Here is a 15,835-nt window from a genome sequence, read left to right as displayed (position 1 = left end):
CACATCCCTCTCATTTGCAACCTCATAACACATCCATTTGTATCTATTTTAATCTATTTTGCATACTCATTTTCATGGAGTGCATTCAAGCACCCTTGGAATCTAGATCGAGCACACATGAAATTGAAGGACTATCAAATCGAAGTATAAATCTAGAGTTTGCATTTTAAATTTCTATTATTAGTTTTAGTTTTTTCCTTCTCAATCGTCCTTATCTTGAGTGTTTGAATGGATTTTGTGTTTGCTTAGATTGCTAGGTTTTGTCTCAATCATTTTATTTGCACACATTTTCACTTACACATAGATAAATCCTCGAATGTGAGGCGATCTACACCAGGACATTGGGTTGGATGAAATGCATATGAGAGAATGTTGGTTATTTTCTAATAGGGATTGAGGCTGGGTATAAGGTGCACATTGTTCGTCCACTAAGAGAGAGTGGGAGGTGTTTCTTCCAAAAACCTTTGTTGGGTAGATGATAGGTGTAGTTGTGATTTTTGTTGCAAGTTTGAATTTGTATGTAAACATGAAAAAGAGGAAGAGTTTATTGAATTTTACAACACAAGCACCTACAAGATCAAATGAAAAACAAAAAAACCTTCCACAAGAGAGCTGCACAAACAAATTTTATATTACTCAAAAGAAAAGAATATAGAATGAACTACAATTCTATAATGAGATGCTTATAAAGAAAACACAAAGATTCCCTAATCTAAATTTAGGAGAACTAAAGTGCAAGCATGAGGAGCTAAAAGAAGATCAACTCTAGCTAAACTAGATACACAAAAGATAAACTAGATGCACAACTAAAGCAACTAGAAGCAAGCACTTCTAAGTGAACTTAAGAAAATTTGCAAAAAAGCATAACTAGTAAAAAAGTAACTAATAGGTAAAAATGCTCTAACAAAGTTTGGGGTTGGTTGTGGGCAATCCCTTAGGAATTTCAATCCTTGTCAAGAGAGAAAGAATGCACATGAATGAAATGAAGAGTATGATGAGAGGCTTAAGGGAAACCAAAAGAGGAATGAAAAATATAAGAGGAGCAAAATGTGTGTATGAAGTATTCCCATTATTTTTCTATCAAGTATGCATTTGCAAATGAAGTTGTGGATGCAGGTTAAGAGGAAAAGGAAATATTACAACAACATGCCTTAATGATGACATGAATGAAGAGATAAAAAGAGAAGTTGTAGAGGTTGAGGGTGAAAAAGAGTAGAGTGCAACAGTAGATGAGAGTCCTTTGGAGGACATAAAGGTATTTGAAGATGTTGCAACAATCATAGAGAAAGAGATTAATGAAGATGAGGATGTCATTTAGGAGGAGATTCAAAGAATCAATATCTTCTTAGAAGATGAACTTAAGAAGAAGGTGGAAAAGATTGCAACAAAGATAAGTATTTGCAAAGGCTTGAAAATATTGATAGAAAAAGAGGAAGGTGAAGAAAAGTTGCAAGAATGGATGATATTGTAGTAGTCAAGGTAGATTGGCTCGCATCAATTGAAGATGGAGGAGCATGTCTTTGGGAAGGTATGAAAGAGGAAAATAAAGAGGTTGTAGTTGTATATGGTGTTGCGGTAGATGAAGATATAATAGAAGTTGAGAGATGTCCTTTGGAGGGCATGCAGATGATGGGAAGCGTGGAGCAACCAAGATGAGAGAGGTTGGTTGTAAAGAAAGAGGATGTTGAAGTGGTGTATGTGGAGGTGGTGAGTATAGAGGAGGTTGAATAATGTATTTGGTGGAGGTAGTCTACCATTGGTGGGTTAAAACCCATAAAGAAGAGAAGAGGAATTTTGAGTGATGAGATGAGAAGGGATGCTAAGTGGAGCAACATTTGGTGGTGGATGGTGGGTTATAGTGGAGCTAATTCCACAATGAGGAATACAAGAGTGAAGAGTTATTAGAGGACGATGCTTGTTCTAGCTAGGTGTTGGGAGAGGAAAAATAAGAACTAGTTGGAGGTACCTATAGCAGTGATGGAGTTCGTTGAAGATTGTTGAGAATTTGAAAGGGTGGTTCTACCATCCAACTCCATTTTGTGAGACCAAGCCCACAAGATTTTCCTATCCCAGGTGTCTGATGTAGGAGCATCTAGGGGAGTAGGGAAATCTTGCATGGACAAAAAAAAATATTACTTTAAATTTTAGTTAAGGTTAGTTGCATAAATATAAATGCAAGCATCTATGGGTCTCTAGCTACCTAGGAAAGTGTCCAAGGGGGCATAGGGGGTTGAAAATATTCAATATATGTGGCCTATGTGTAAAGGCAATTGTAATTTCCAAGAATGGACAACTTTTTCTATCATTTATAATTATAAAATCATAAAACTACCCATTTGGACATGGGAACAAGGAACGGGAAGAGTCATGCACTCGTATTTATTGAATGGTTAGATAAAAATTGGAAAAGTCAATTTCTTAGGCACTCACTTGGGAAAATTGAAAAGACACCTCTTTAGGTGGCTTCCTAGGGAAGTTAAAAGGTCATCTATTGGCTTGTATTGCATTTATTGATTTTCATGTGTTGCTCTCTTAGAGGGGGATTGAAAATTGCAAGAGGTATAAGAGAACTGCAAATAGGGGCTTGGGATAGAGGTTTAGGCATCCAAAATTGAGTGGATAGTTGAGAGTTGATCCAAAGTTGAGTGGATCATTGAGAGTTGATCCAAAGTTGAGTCGATCATCTAGAGTGGTGTGTATCATTCAAGGTGGAATGATAATTTGATGTTGATAAGAATTCTCCTTTATTTGAGAGTTGAATTGTAGTTTTTCTTACACAATTGGTAAATCCCATGAGGCTAAGCATTGTAATTTTTCAATATTTGTGTTTCTTTATATTGACATAATAAAATATCATTTATTTCTATTCTTGCAATTTTATTTGTTAAGCTATGCATGATCTTGGGTGGAGTAACCGTCATATAGTGCGAAAGAGAACGTGTTTTGGGTATGTTAGGATAGTCATCTACATAAAAAAATATGTATGATCATTTTTCAAATAATTAAATCAAATGTATTAAGAAAAAAATTAGCTTTATTAAAATAATAAAGAAGTTTTTTTCCACCCACTCCACATTGTGCCATTCTTTTATTTGTAGTATATTTTTTAAATAAAGGATTATGTTCATAGGGGGCAGAGAGAATGGGCATGTAGGATTTGGTTCCCACCCCTAATAAAAACCAACCAAATCTAGTAAGATTGACTCTAACCTTACAAGGGGTACTAAGCCTTACAGACTCAATGACCTATGTAGGGATACTAGCCTTGCAAGGGTTGACAACCTTGCAGGTTTGATGATCATAATTATTTTTGTTGTTTTTGTTCTTTATATAAACACACATACACACAAATATGTATTTATTATTTCTTGAACATTGATATGAAAAGTGTAATCCCACAATAATAGTTCCCAAACTTGGGACATCCTAATTTTACATAAAATCATATATATTTTTAGTAAAATCAAGTCTTGACAGGTTCCATTTAAATGATTTTAATTGAAGAAAGTTATATCAGACCCTCTATGAAGGAAATGATAGAGTTAAGCTAGCTAAGATGCCGACTGCTAAAGGTAGATATGAGAACTTGAGGATGGAAGAAGGTGAAGACATAACAAATTATTTTCAGAAGAGATTAGAGATCTTGATAGTACCTTGGATGATAAGGATGTGATAGAGAAGATCATGAAGACTTTACCGAAATGTTATAGTGACAAGATTTCAGCTATTGAAGAAACTTATGATCCGTCCAAATTCATTAGAGAACAATTGTATCACACCTTGACTGCATTTGAGATGAAAAAGTTTGGTAAAGACAAAGAAAGAATGGAGACAACATTGAAAGCATCAAAAGCTTTAGATGAAGGTTCATATGATGAGAGCTTGGATGAGATGGAAGAAAACTTTGTGAGAAAGATGAAGAGAGGAACTGAAAAGTATAAAGGTATGTTACCCCTTAAATGTTTTAAGTGTGGAAAGATTGGTCATTATACATCTAGATGTCTAGAGATAGGAACAAAACACAAGTTAATGAAAACAAAGGAAAGTTCAATAAGAAAGCCTACTATGTTAAACATGATGCTAGTATTTTAGATGATGAATCAGATAATGAAGATGTTGATTGTTTTTGGTTGAAAAAGATGAATATAAACCTAGCAATAATAAGGAGATGTCTAAGGTAGTTGAAACTGTTGCTTCAACATTTCACTTTAAAAGAGATAGAAATGAATGGTTGATTGATAGTGGATGCTCAAATCATATGACTGGTGACACAAGTTTCTAAAACTGGAAAAGTATGATTGCGGTTATGTTAGATTTGTAGATGATAAGACTACTCAGATAGTTGGAATTGGTTCTATTACTTTTGATGGAAAATATAATACTGATAATGTATACTATGTGAAATGATTACATCATAATCTCTTGAGTGTTAGACATATGTGCGAAAATTGTTACAATGTTGTTTTTTAAGATGGTGGCTGTGAGATTTAGAAGAGATTTAGAACTGTTATTGTTGCGGGAAAGAGAACAAACGGAAACATGTATCATTTGGAAGCTGCTACAGGACATTGCTTATTATCCTGGATCAATGAAAGTTGGACGATGTGTCATATCAATTTTAACAATTTGTTGAAGATTACTTTGACAAGAGTTGTGAGAGATTTACCGAGACTAACTAAACCAGATAACAATGTTTGCAAAAAATGTCAAGTGGGAAAATGGACAAAGGGAACATTTAGAGGAAAGGAACAATCTTCTACTGGACTGTTGGATTTGGTACACACAGAATTATGCAGTCCGACTAGAACAAGGAGTTCACAAGGTGATAGGCATTTGATGTTCTTAATTGATGATCATTCTAGAATGACGGGGGTTGCATTTTTAAGAGAAAAATCAGAGGCATTAGAAAAGTTTAAGATATCCAAAGCTAGAGTTGAAAATGAAGTTGATAGAAGAATCAAATGATTAAGATCAGACAGAGGAGGAGAGTTTGTTTATGATGAATTTGATACTTTTTGTGGAAATATGGGATTAGGAGACATTTGTCTACCCCTAGGACACCCCAATAGAATGGTGTGGTAGAAAGAGTGAATAAGACTATACAAGAAGCGGCAAGAACTATGATCAAAGAAGAAAATCTACCAGAAGTGTACTGGAGAGAAGCAATACATACTGCTATATATACCCTTAACATAGTTCTATTTAAAAGAAGTTATGGCATGGAAGGATTCCCTCAATAAGGTATTTCAAAGTTTTTCGAAGTAAATGCTATATTTGAAGAGATGAAGAAAATCTTAGAAAGTTTGATATCAAAGTAGATGAAGGTATATTCCTAGGATATTCTACAAAGAGCAAAGTTTACATATGTTACAACAAGAGTGAATAAAAATATTGAAAGTGTAAATGTGAAGGTTGATGGAAATATTTCTAAAGACTCAAGAATACAAGCAAGGTATGAATTTGATGAGTCCTTGGGCAAAGAAGATGAGAAGAGCAGAGAAGATAAGAAGAAAGAAACTCAAGTTGCTCTGGCAACTGCATCTAAAATCCTGAGGTATGTTCAAAAGAATTACTCTGAAAAATCAAATCATAAGAGATAAGAACAAAGATGTAATTACAAGAAGTAAAACAATTGAAGAACAAGTTCTATTGTGTTTACTTTTTGAAACTGAACCTAAGACAATTGAAGAAGCATGTAATGATCAGAATTGAATGAAGGCTATGGAGGAAGAGTTAGATTAGATTGAGAAGAATCGAACTTGGGAATTAGTCCCTAGACCAATAGATAAAAATGCTATTGGAACAAAGTGGGCGTTCTAGAATAAGCTGGATGAAGATGGCCAAGTAATAAGAAACAAGGCTAATTAGTATGCAAAGGTTACACTTAGATTGAAGGCATTGATTTTGAAGAGACTTATGCTCATGCTATCCGAATGGAAGCTATAAGGATGTTTTTGGCTTTTGCAGCATGCAAAGATTTCAAAGTTTATCAAATGGATGTGAAGTCAACATTTTTTAATGGGGAATTGAAAGAAGAAGTCTACACTGAACAACCAAAAGGATTTAAGTTGTTAGATTATCCAAATATTGTTTGCAGATTGAAGAAGACATTGTATGGGTTGAAGCAAGCACCTAGAGCTTGGTATGGAAGGCTGGACAAGTATTTGTTGAATCAAGGATTTCAAAAGGGGTCTGTTGACAATAATCTTTATTATAAAGTTGAATAAAAAAAGATCCTAATTGTTCTTGTATATGTGGATGACATAATTTTTGGAAGAAATGATGGCACGTGCAAGAAGTTTGTTGGTGAGATGCAAAAGGAATTTGAAATGTCTATGATTGGTGAGTTGAATTTCTTTCTTGGATTGCAAGTAAATCATAACAGTAAAGGTATTTTTTATCAAAGTATGTTAGAAAGTTGTTGAAAAAGTTAGGATTGAAGAATTCTAAACTAGTATGTACTCCTATGACAACCAGATGCAAGTTGACTAATGACGATAAATCTCCTAACACCGATGCAAGCAAGTACAAATCAATGATTGAAGGACTGTTATACCTGACTGCTACCAAACTGGATATCATGTATGTTTGTCTTGCAACTAGATTTTAACTAGATCCGAAAGAGACATGTTGTTGCAGTAAAGAGAATTTTTAGATATTTGAAATGTACAAAAGATTTTGGACTGTGGTATCCTAGTGGATCATATTTTACTCTAAAAGCTTATACTGATGCAAATTGGGCAAAAGTGTTGATGATAGAAAGAGTACCAGTGGTGGAGCATTTGTCCTTGGCTCCTGATTAGTTGCATGGTTAAGTAAAAAACATGATTCAGTGTCTTTATCAACTGCAGAAGCCGAGTACATTGTAGCCGCATGATGTTGCACTCAGATACTTTGGATGAAACAGACATTGAAAGATATTGGTGTGATGTTTGATGAATCAATTTCAATCATGTGTGATAAATATCTCTAAGAATCTAATACTGCATTCCAAAACAAAGCATATCTCTATTTGGTATCATTTCTTAAGGGAGAAGGTGTTGGACAATGAAGTAAACCTAGAGTATGTTCCTACAAAAGAGCAAGTTGCAGATATCTGTATGAAGGCTTTGTGCAAAGATATTTTTGAGTATCTCCGACAAAAGTTGGGGGTATTACCCCTTCCTAGTTTGAACTAGTACAATTTGCAGTGGATTAGTCCATGGAACTTCAAGCATATTTTAGTTTGGACTAATAATCAGGGCTTCCTCTTAAGGGGAGCTATGTGGATTCTGAGTTGAGTTGTTGCTTACCTTTGTCTTTGATATCAAAGTGGGAGAGATATAGTCATTTTTCTAATGGGGGATTGAATAGATAAGATTTGTGTTTGTCGTTGATGAATGCTGCCATCAATGACAAAGGGAGAGATTGTTGCAAATGTAAAGTCAATGGAATGTCAGTTGGGTTGTCATTATGTCAACGTATTGATTCTTGTGATTCAATGATTGGTTTGTGCTCCACATTTTTTATATATTGTAGATGTGTTTATGAAGTTTTGATATGTCATTGGATATTGCCTTGAGATGCTATTCTTATGTCTTGGTGGTCCGGAAGTTGTGATCTAGAAATTTTTTCAGTGATGATGATGTTTTATGGCAGAGTTTGTAGAGCTTCGTGTTTCTCCGCATTTCCAGTTCTGTTGATGAGATTTCAGATTTATGTTTTTTATTAAAAAAACAACGTTAACTAGGGCACCGACCCTTTACATAGCCAAAAGGCTATCAAAAATTAAATAACAAACCAAAGGCGGAAAACAGACCAAGCAGAGGTACAAACCCCAAACAAACAAAGTCAGACATGCCAAACAAACCTGTCAAACCTGCAACAACTCAACCCAACTCAAGAGTGGGGAGAGACACCCAAATCTTGACAAAGGGGGGGTTGGGAAAGGGAGACATATTTTCCCTTTCGCCCGCGACAAACAACCATCTATGCAATACTATCATTAGGAACATTCAAAGAAAAGTCAGGCGGGGAGGACCTCGCAGAGTCACTGCCAGACTGCTACTACAACACAACATCAGATTGTTGTTGTAGAACAACAACAAGAGCAAAATTGCCAGGAGAAGAGCGGAGTTATGGAGGAGCTATAGATGTAGGAGCCAAAGGAGTGGAAGAGTCCACAACAATAATAACATCAACAAAGGCTTCATCAATAGTAAAGGGCACCTCATCTCGGGAGGAGACATCATCCTCTAGAGAGGAGTCAACTGAAGCAGACTCATAAGTATTAACCATCAAGTGATCTTCAATATCATCCTTCCACCTAGTAACAACACCTCTGCGGTGGGAGAGAGAACATTACAAATCTAAGTGACCCGTTGAGAAGCATCTTCGACAGTGAAAGGGGAGACCCTCATAATCCAACGATTGAGTCCATGGTCTATCTATGACCATCAGAACCACATTCCTAGGGAGGGCAGACATATGTCAATATTGATTAATAGACAGGCAAAGGTTGAATGACCCATGGAAGTCGTGGCATCATCAACTTTCAAGAAGCTTCCAATGGATTTACTGATGGCCTCAAAATAAGAAGGCTCCCAGAAATGGAGGGGAAGATTAGGAAGGCCGACCCAAACCGGACGAATAGTAAGAGGTTCAGTTTGGGGGTTCAAGAAAGTTGTCCAGGGCTTAATAGAAAGAGAATGATCTCCCCAAGCTCACAACTTACCCAAAACCAAATCGTGATCAAGAGTAGAAGTAAAGGAAGCAATGGAAAACCCTTTAGCACAAGGAAAAAGCTCAATGCCATGAGCAACTAAAGGTTTCCAGAAATCACTCACCTAGCGATGAAGGTCTAGAAGAGAAGGCCAGAATCTAGTAAATCTGCAAACCAAAGAGCAACGTTGGTAAAAATCAACATTTTCCGCAACCTCTTGGCCACATACCACAACAAGGGAAGTCTTGGCACAAGGAAGAGTACAAAATTCCCTTGTGGAGATGAACAACAACTATGGCCACACAAGCAAAGCTACGCCTAGGAGCAAAAGGAGGTTTGGGAGGAACAAGATCACCAACAATAGGGATCTTGGCACCAACATTACCAACCCCGACATTAACACCCACAACAGAAGAACTACCGTTCACAACAACAGAGGAAGGAGCTTTGCCAGTAACAACCAAACCCTCGGCGACAACACTCCTCCTAACACCAAAAGGCAAGGCCGAAGCCCCAACACTTGCACAGGCACCACCAGTCGAATCGCCAGCCACAATAGGGGGGCGTCCAAGGGAAGGAGCCGTTACAAGGAGAGCAAATGTGTTCAAAACATGGGCGGTGGAAATGTTACCATTGTGTGGAGAGGCAGACATCTTGGCAGATTAATACAATGATGATTCGTATTTATTTTATTCATGATTTATCTTTGACATTCTGATTTGGCACGTGATGATGAGCTTTAGAGTCGTGGTTGCTAATATGTTCATTCTAGATCTGGTTGACCTTAAATGATTCTATTTTTGCTCCAGTATTTGTGACGTATGGATAACATGTTGATTTGATCGATGTTGTGCATTGTGGTATGGTCCACTTCTCATTCCTTTTCACTGTGAGAATGTTTGGTGTAGACCTATTTCTAATTGCATTTTTTGGTGAATTGTTTTTGGCCGACTTGGAGACTCTTAATTCAGGAGATCAGTATATATAGAGGATGATTGTAATGAAAAATATGCAAGAAGCAAGCAGATTGAAAAGGAAGTTCTATTTTTTGTGAATGTGTGTGAGGTTGTGTGAAGTTGTAGTTGAGTAGTGGGATTGTGTGTTGTTGTTTGGTACTAGACGCAATGAACCAAATGTTTTTTTCAGCATTGCAACATTGTGGCAGTTGTGTTTTAGTGGTGGATTCCTTCTTTTTCTTTCTTCTTCCAAACAGTGAGCCACCCTTTGTAAAAATCACCCTAACGGGTGTTTCATAATTGAAAATTAGCATTCTCTGTGGTTTTTCCCTTGGGTTTTCAACATATATCTAGTGTTCTTGTGTATATTTTGTGTGTGCGCTCTTTCATGCTTATATATATTTATGGTTAAGTTATCAGAAGTTTGTTTATCGAATATGTTTCTGTGGATTAAGTAAAAGATTTTTATTGGTACAACTGATTCACCATCCCTCTCAGTTGTTTGAGATATTCAACACAATTTTGTTCTTTCTCCCTAGTTTGGTTTATATAATTTTGTTTTGTTAGTTGCTTGTTTTTATCTTCTTTGCATTTTTGTTCTTTATTAGTTATTAAGTTTCGATTCTCTTTTGTGTTTCTTCCTTCATTTTTTGGCTTGCTCTTAGTCTTTGCCTTACTTTATAGGCCATTATTTTTTAATATCATATTCTTTTGCCAAGCAAATATGTGCTACACACACACACACACACACACACATATAATGGTTGTATTTAATAAGTTTGACATAAATTTTTCATTATTATCTTTGGGGATTTTTTGGTTTTTATTATTATGTTATAATTTTATTTTTCTTACTCGTTCTTTGTGCCTTTTCCCTTCCTCTCCCCTCCTTTCTACCTCTTTTTATTCAGCCCCAAATCTCCAACTCACTATCTTGCATCTCCTTAGAATTCTTGTTCATCCTAATGATGAATCATAGAATGTGATTCAAAATGTTGATGATAAAAAAAAATTGACACAATCTAATCCAAAGATATCAAGTGAATTTTTGCATGGATTGTGGAAACCTGATAACATTAACAAATGTTTTATGTTAAAACTTAATGTTCTAAAATGGTTTCATATGAATATAATGTATATATGCATGCTTTATCCATGTTTTCATATGAACGTTTAAAATTTCCCTATATATTTCAAATTTTCCCTATACTTTATATAGACATGCCCTTTGCTCTCCCCTAAATTGGCCAAAAAAATTGTCATCCTAGAAACCTATCCCCCACCATCCTTGTCTGGGAAGCTCAGGGTAACCTTGGTAAGGAGGCATCCTAGTTAGAAGCCTCTAGTTGTTATCGAACCAAACACAAAAAAAAATGGAGGATAATGCCATCAAAACAATATGTAACCCAACCAACCAGCTCTCCATTTTGCAGTGCAACAACACATTAATTTATATAATGAAAGTAAGCATAAATGTGCCATTTATTACCGGAACGGTTTTCAACATTTGTAAGAGTTCCATTCAGCTTTCCATGGCCCAAACCAGTTCATAACGTAAAACTATTCTCTAGATATTGTGGGATTTTAAGAACAGATAAACAGTGCTTGATAAACTTGGATATCCTGCCCTGAACTTTATTTCAGAGGCAACTTGTTGACTTAAACGTACCTAAATACTTAAATCTAACCAGCCAAATGATCTCAACATGAGTCACATGGTTGAAATAGATAGAGATGTAATTGTGAGTAGTGACCAAGCCAGAGTAGACCATATCATTTTAGGAATGAAACTGATAAATCATAAAAGTGCACCAAACACAGGCTTGATAATCATAAGCGTCCCAGCATTACATTAGATGGCCTGGAGGATGGTAATGCTTTCAACCAAATGTAGAAATACATTCTAAGTTTTATAAGTTCAAGAAAGACTAGACTACACTTACAGATGAAAAATGTTCCTCAAAGGTTTTGTTCCATCATTGTTCACTGTGCTAAATCGGATCTAACAGATTTTTATTTAGGCAACTCCCGTTGTCATTTGTGTATATCATGCATAACACATCATCTCTGAATAAATAGTCATCCATATCTAAATTGTGGAAGAGGAACAAAGCTAAGCTTTTTAGATCAGACAAGAGAGAAGACTAATAGAACACCTTGCATGTGCACGTTGTTTGTGGCTGAATAAAAATAGAACCATATTGTCGAAATGGCCAATATACAATATGGTATTCCCTCTGAAGCCTCAAATTAGTTTTTCCTTGGAAGTGCAAGAACTGAAAAAGATTTTTCCAAAGGAAAACAGCATATTGACAAGAATGAAAAGGATCAACATAAATTAACACCCAGGTTCACTCAGGAAACTATATCACCCAGCAGGACGGAAGTATAAAATATCTAACTCACAAAAAGTGAGATGTTAAATATGGTAATAGCCTCGGGTAATAAACTCAGATTAACGTGAGTAAGCAAAAATACATGAACATGATTCAATTTTGCAACCTTTGGTTCATTTTCATATGTAATTCGCAAATCACCATATTTGATGGCTGCCTGTCTGCTAAAAACAAAAGTGGCGTGAGAGACTCTGCTGAAGGTAGCAACTTGAGGGACACTTTTCATGTGTTATATTTCTTACAAAGTACTTCAGAATGACAAGAAATGGTCTTGTAAGAGGTGGACCATGACTGCAAAATTGCAAATGGATAAGAAGGATATTGCTGCAACAGGGACACAGGTAAAGAACCTGAGAGTTATTAATTATCATAAATACAATTGAATTAGCTCATCACTGACAGCTGATGGTGTTAGAATGCCCAAGTCCGTGAACAACAGAGTAAGATACTGAGGAGGAGTGTAATCCCTTTTAGATGATTCAACTTCAGCTGATTGAGGCACAGGTACGCTGAAGTTAATCATGCACGGTGTTGGGGACATGTCCCTTTGATCAAGGGGAGAAAGTCTAGTGAACTGCATATCAAAAACAAAAGGTCAAACGAAACTGCTGAGAATCACAAAATTGAGCATAGCATTATAAACAGTGACATTTTATGTAGAAAACATTTAGAATGTCACAAATCAATATAACTAGGTAAACTTTACATTGCATAAAATGTTATAAAATCAATATCGAGCACAATACTCAGCATAACAGCTTATAAAGTAACCATTTCTGCACAAAAATATCTAGATCATCATTTATCACAATCAATAAAAGCAACTGGATCAAACAATTCCTGTCAAATCAATATCCAAATTCTAGTACTTGATAATCTTAGTGCGTTGTGGTCAATGTAACTCATATTTAACTTTCATTGGATTATACCAATTGAAGTCACTTTTAAAATTACTATGAATGACCAACATTCCATGCACCAATTGTACAGCAATCCCCTACAGTATAGAAAGGTTCTCCTCCAAGCTTTACAGAGACTTCTGAGAGCCCTGGTTTCCAATCTTTTCTCTCAAGCTTTGGTCTTCACTAGCTGCGTGTTTGCTATAGTGTCCTTACCCTCACAAGACTAGATGTATTTTGCATTTGTAATTGATAATGAAATCAGCAGGTTTTACCCCCTTTTAACAAAGTTTGTTCAGTGTTTCAATGGTTGTTGACTCCATCACCTCCTAGGATTATTTCATTCTTTCTCAAGAAACAATTAAATAATCTTAGGATTAGTTCATCACCTCCGAGGGTCTGAGGACCAAGTCCACAGCGGGGTCAAGGCACAGTGCCCCTCACAGATTCTGGAAGAAGCAACCCTATCATGTTCCCACCCCCACCAACAAGCCCAAATTAAGGCCTTTGAGACCACATGGACCTTCACAGCACGTCATTCTTCATAATTTAATCACTTTTAATATTAACCATCAATAAATCAATGCAATATTATCAAAGAAAACAATTGCATATCCTGTCTGCCAAATTTTCCTATCTCACAAATTTTTGACAATTTTCTCAGCAAATTTTTTGGCTAGTTTTTAGGTAATTGTCCAGTCCCATTTTCCTCATGATGCTCATGAGTTATTGAGTTACTCACCTTATTTTTATGCCATGGTTACAATCAGGTCTAAAGCATCAGTACTCCCCAAATAAACTATCTGCTTAATTTTTTTCTCCTATCAAGATATTTTACATAGAAGAATTGTACGTCATAGAAACAAGAATCTACTTAGTAGCATCTTGAGCGATCAAAGAAACAAGAAAAAGAAGCATTAGACTAATTACCTTTGCTAACATTCATGTTTTACTTATTATGTTCTTATCAGCACTTGAAATAATGTTCCCCATTCATGTTTTACTTATTAGGTGCATTTTCTCTTTGTGATCCCCTGGAGTCTAACAGCTTTAAATCATCAAGCTAGGAGTATCACTTTGGTGATTCTTTCCTCCTTTGCTTAGATTTTGTCCTTGGTTGCATGTAAATGTACATTTTGCTCATCTCAAAATTGATTTGGAATGCAGGTTGAGGTACCGTTGGCTTGACCAAAGACTATGTTAATGTGTTCTTGAGCTTCTACACTCAATAGAAATGTGATGCAGATCATATTTAAGTGTCACGCCAAGAGTTCCTCAAGCTTCCACTGCTCAACGTAAAATAAATTTTTTCTCCTTAGCATCAAATGGCTCTAACCACAACTTCTTCATAATGACCAAGAGGCTTTTGATAAGAAGTATATCTCTGTTTGGCTTCCATAGATAAAGGTTAAATGCCCTTCAACTTGAAATTGGATAAGAGTTCTGATGACAGGAACAAAGACCTTATACACAAGTAGAATTAATATAGTAAACACTTATAAAGCTCTCAAAATATAATGTCCATAATCACTTGTGATGAAGCCTTCTTCTGTGGCTGCTGTAAATCCTAATCAGAGTTCCACTACTGTGAATCAATCTCAGAATATCGTGCTCATTATTGCTGATGAGCAGATGACTGTTCCTTCATCGGCCACAGCTAGTGCTGTTTAAGGGATGGCAGAGAGTTTGGGAAGAGTGATGCTCAAGCATAGGTGGTTTTGTGCAGGCACCCACTACTCCAAGCATCACTCAGTGCTCCTCAAAGGAGCTTGCAGCTGCTGGTGATAGAAGGAACAAAAAGCTGATGCTGCTTTAAGACCAGTGGCTCAGGCCCCCCTATTCTGAGAAACTTCTAAGGCTGGAATGGTAGCTCTAGTCAGTTGGTAAAATGAAAATCAGCAAAGAAGATTCTGCTTTTGGATTTGGGCAATGCAGTTTTGGAGGAAGCTGAGCATTACTCAGCTATGGCTTTCATATGCAAGTTCAACTCTCTTTGGCCCAGTATGCCGGAGTTCCATGAATGGGTAATAAATTCATGGTAAGTTTTACTTGAGGAATTTATTGTAATTTACCCGTGTTCAGAGTTTCTTTGTCATTTTTTGTGACTTTGTTACAGAGACTAAATTCTGGCAAATGGTTCATGGGTGTGGAGTAATACATTTTTTTTAAACCCTGGTTTCCAGGTTTGATCCCTTGACAGAAAATTTCAAGATTGTTCCAGTCTGGATGAGATTGCATGATCTGCCTTCGCACTTTTGGCTTCCTTCTACCCTAGAAAATATTGCCAACTCCTTACATTAGTGTGATTCCATATCTCCTGAAACCCTTAGGTGCTTTCATTCTACTTATGCCCATATTTTAGTAGAGCTTGACTTATCCTTGGGTTTCCCTGCAGAAATCTGGCTGGCAGTTGGTTAATATTTGGTAGCAGCCTCTTGATTAAGAGAAGTCGGCCTTAAAAACTTGGAACTGTTTTGGTATTGATCACTTGTCAAGTGCATATTTGATTAAAAAACATAAAGCTTGTATTACAACAGGGTGGCAAGATGCAGATCTGCAGCATCAGATAGTTGGTTGCTCCCTGGATCCTACTTCTCCCAAAAGTTGGCTAGTCTCACCGGTTGGGATCTCTATGGTTCGGGTGGAAGAAAAGTCTAAGATAAAATTGTTGTTGATAGTGCAGTTCAGTGTTGGCATTAATCTGTGAAGTCTGACAGTTTCTTCAGCAGTTAAAAAGGATGTTTTCTCTGGATCATTGCATCCTTCCTCTAGAGAGACTATTTTGGAAATGCCTCCAATTCTTGAGATAGCTTGAGAGGTAAAAATAATGTTACCTATGAAGGTGCAGCTCAAGAGAAACAAAGCATTTTGTTCTTATCTATA

General features: G+C 36.3%; 1 protein-coding gene across 2 annotated transcripts in view; it reads right to left on the bottom strand.

Moving 5' to 3' along the window:
- Positions 1 to 11,966: 11,966 nt before the first annotated feature.
- Positions 11,967 to 15,835, bottom strand: part of LOC131078430 (uncharacterized) — a 155,246-nt gene continuing 151,377 nt past the window's right edge. For both annotated transcript variants that reach the window (XM_058016128.2, XM_058016127.2), the window contains exon 5: positions 11,967 to 12,627. In XM_058016128.2, coding sequence (XP_057872111.2) covers positions 12,421 to 12,627 — 207 coding nt within the window. In that variant the 3' untranslated portion in view covers positions 11,967 to 12,420. The remainder of the gene's footprint in view (positions 12,628 to 15,835) is intronic.

This window comes from Cryptomeria japonica, chromosome 7 (genome assembly GCF_030272615.1).
Source record: "Cryptomeria japonica chromosome 7, Sugi_1.0, whole genome shotgun sequence".
NCBI classification, from domain to species: Eukaryota; Viridiplantae; Streptophyta; class Pinopsida; order Cupressales; family Cupressaceae; genus Cryptomeria; species Cryptomeria japonica.
This window is presented reverse-complemented; position numbering and strand designations above follow the sequence as displayed.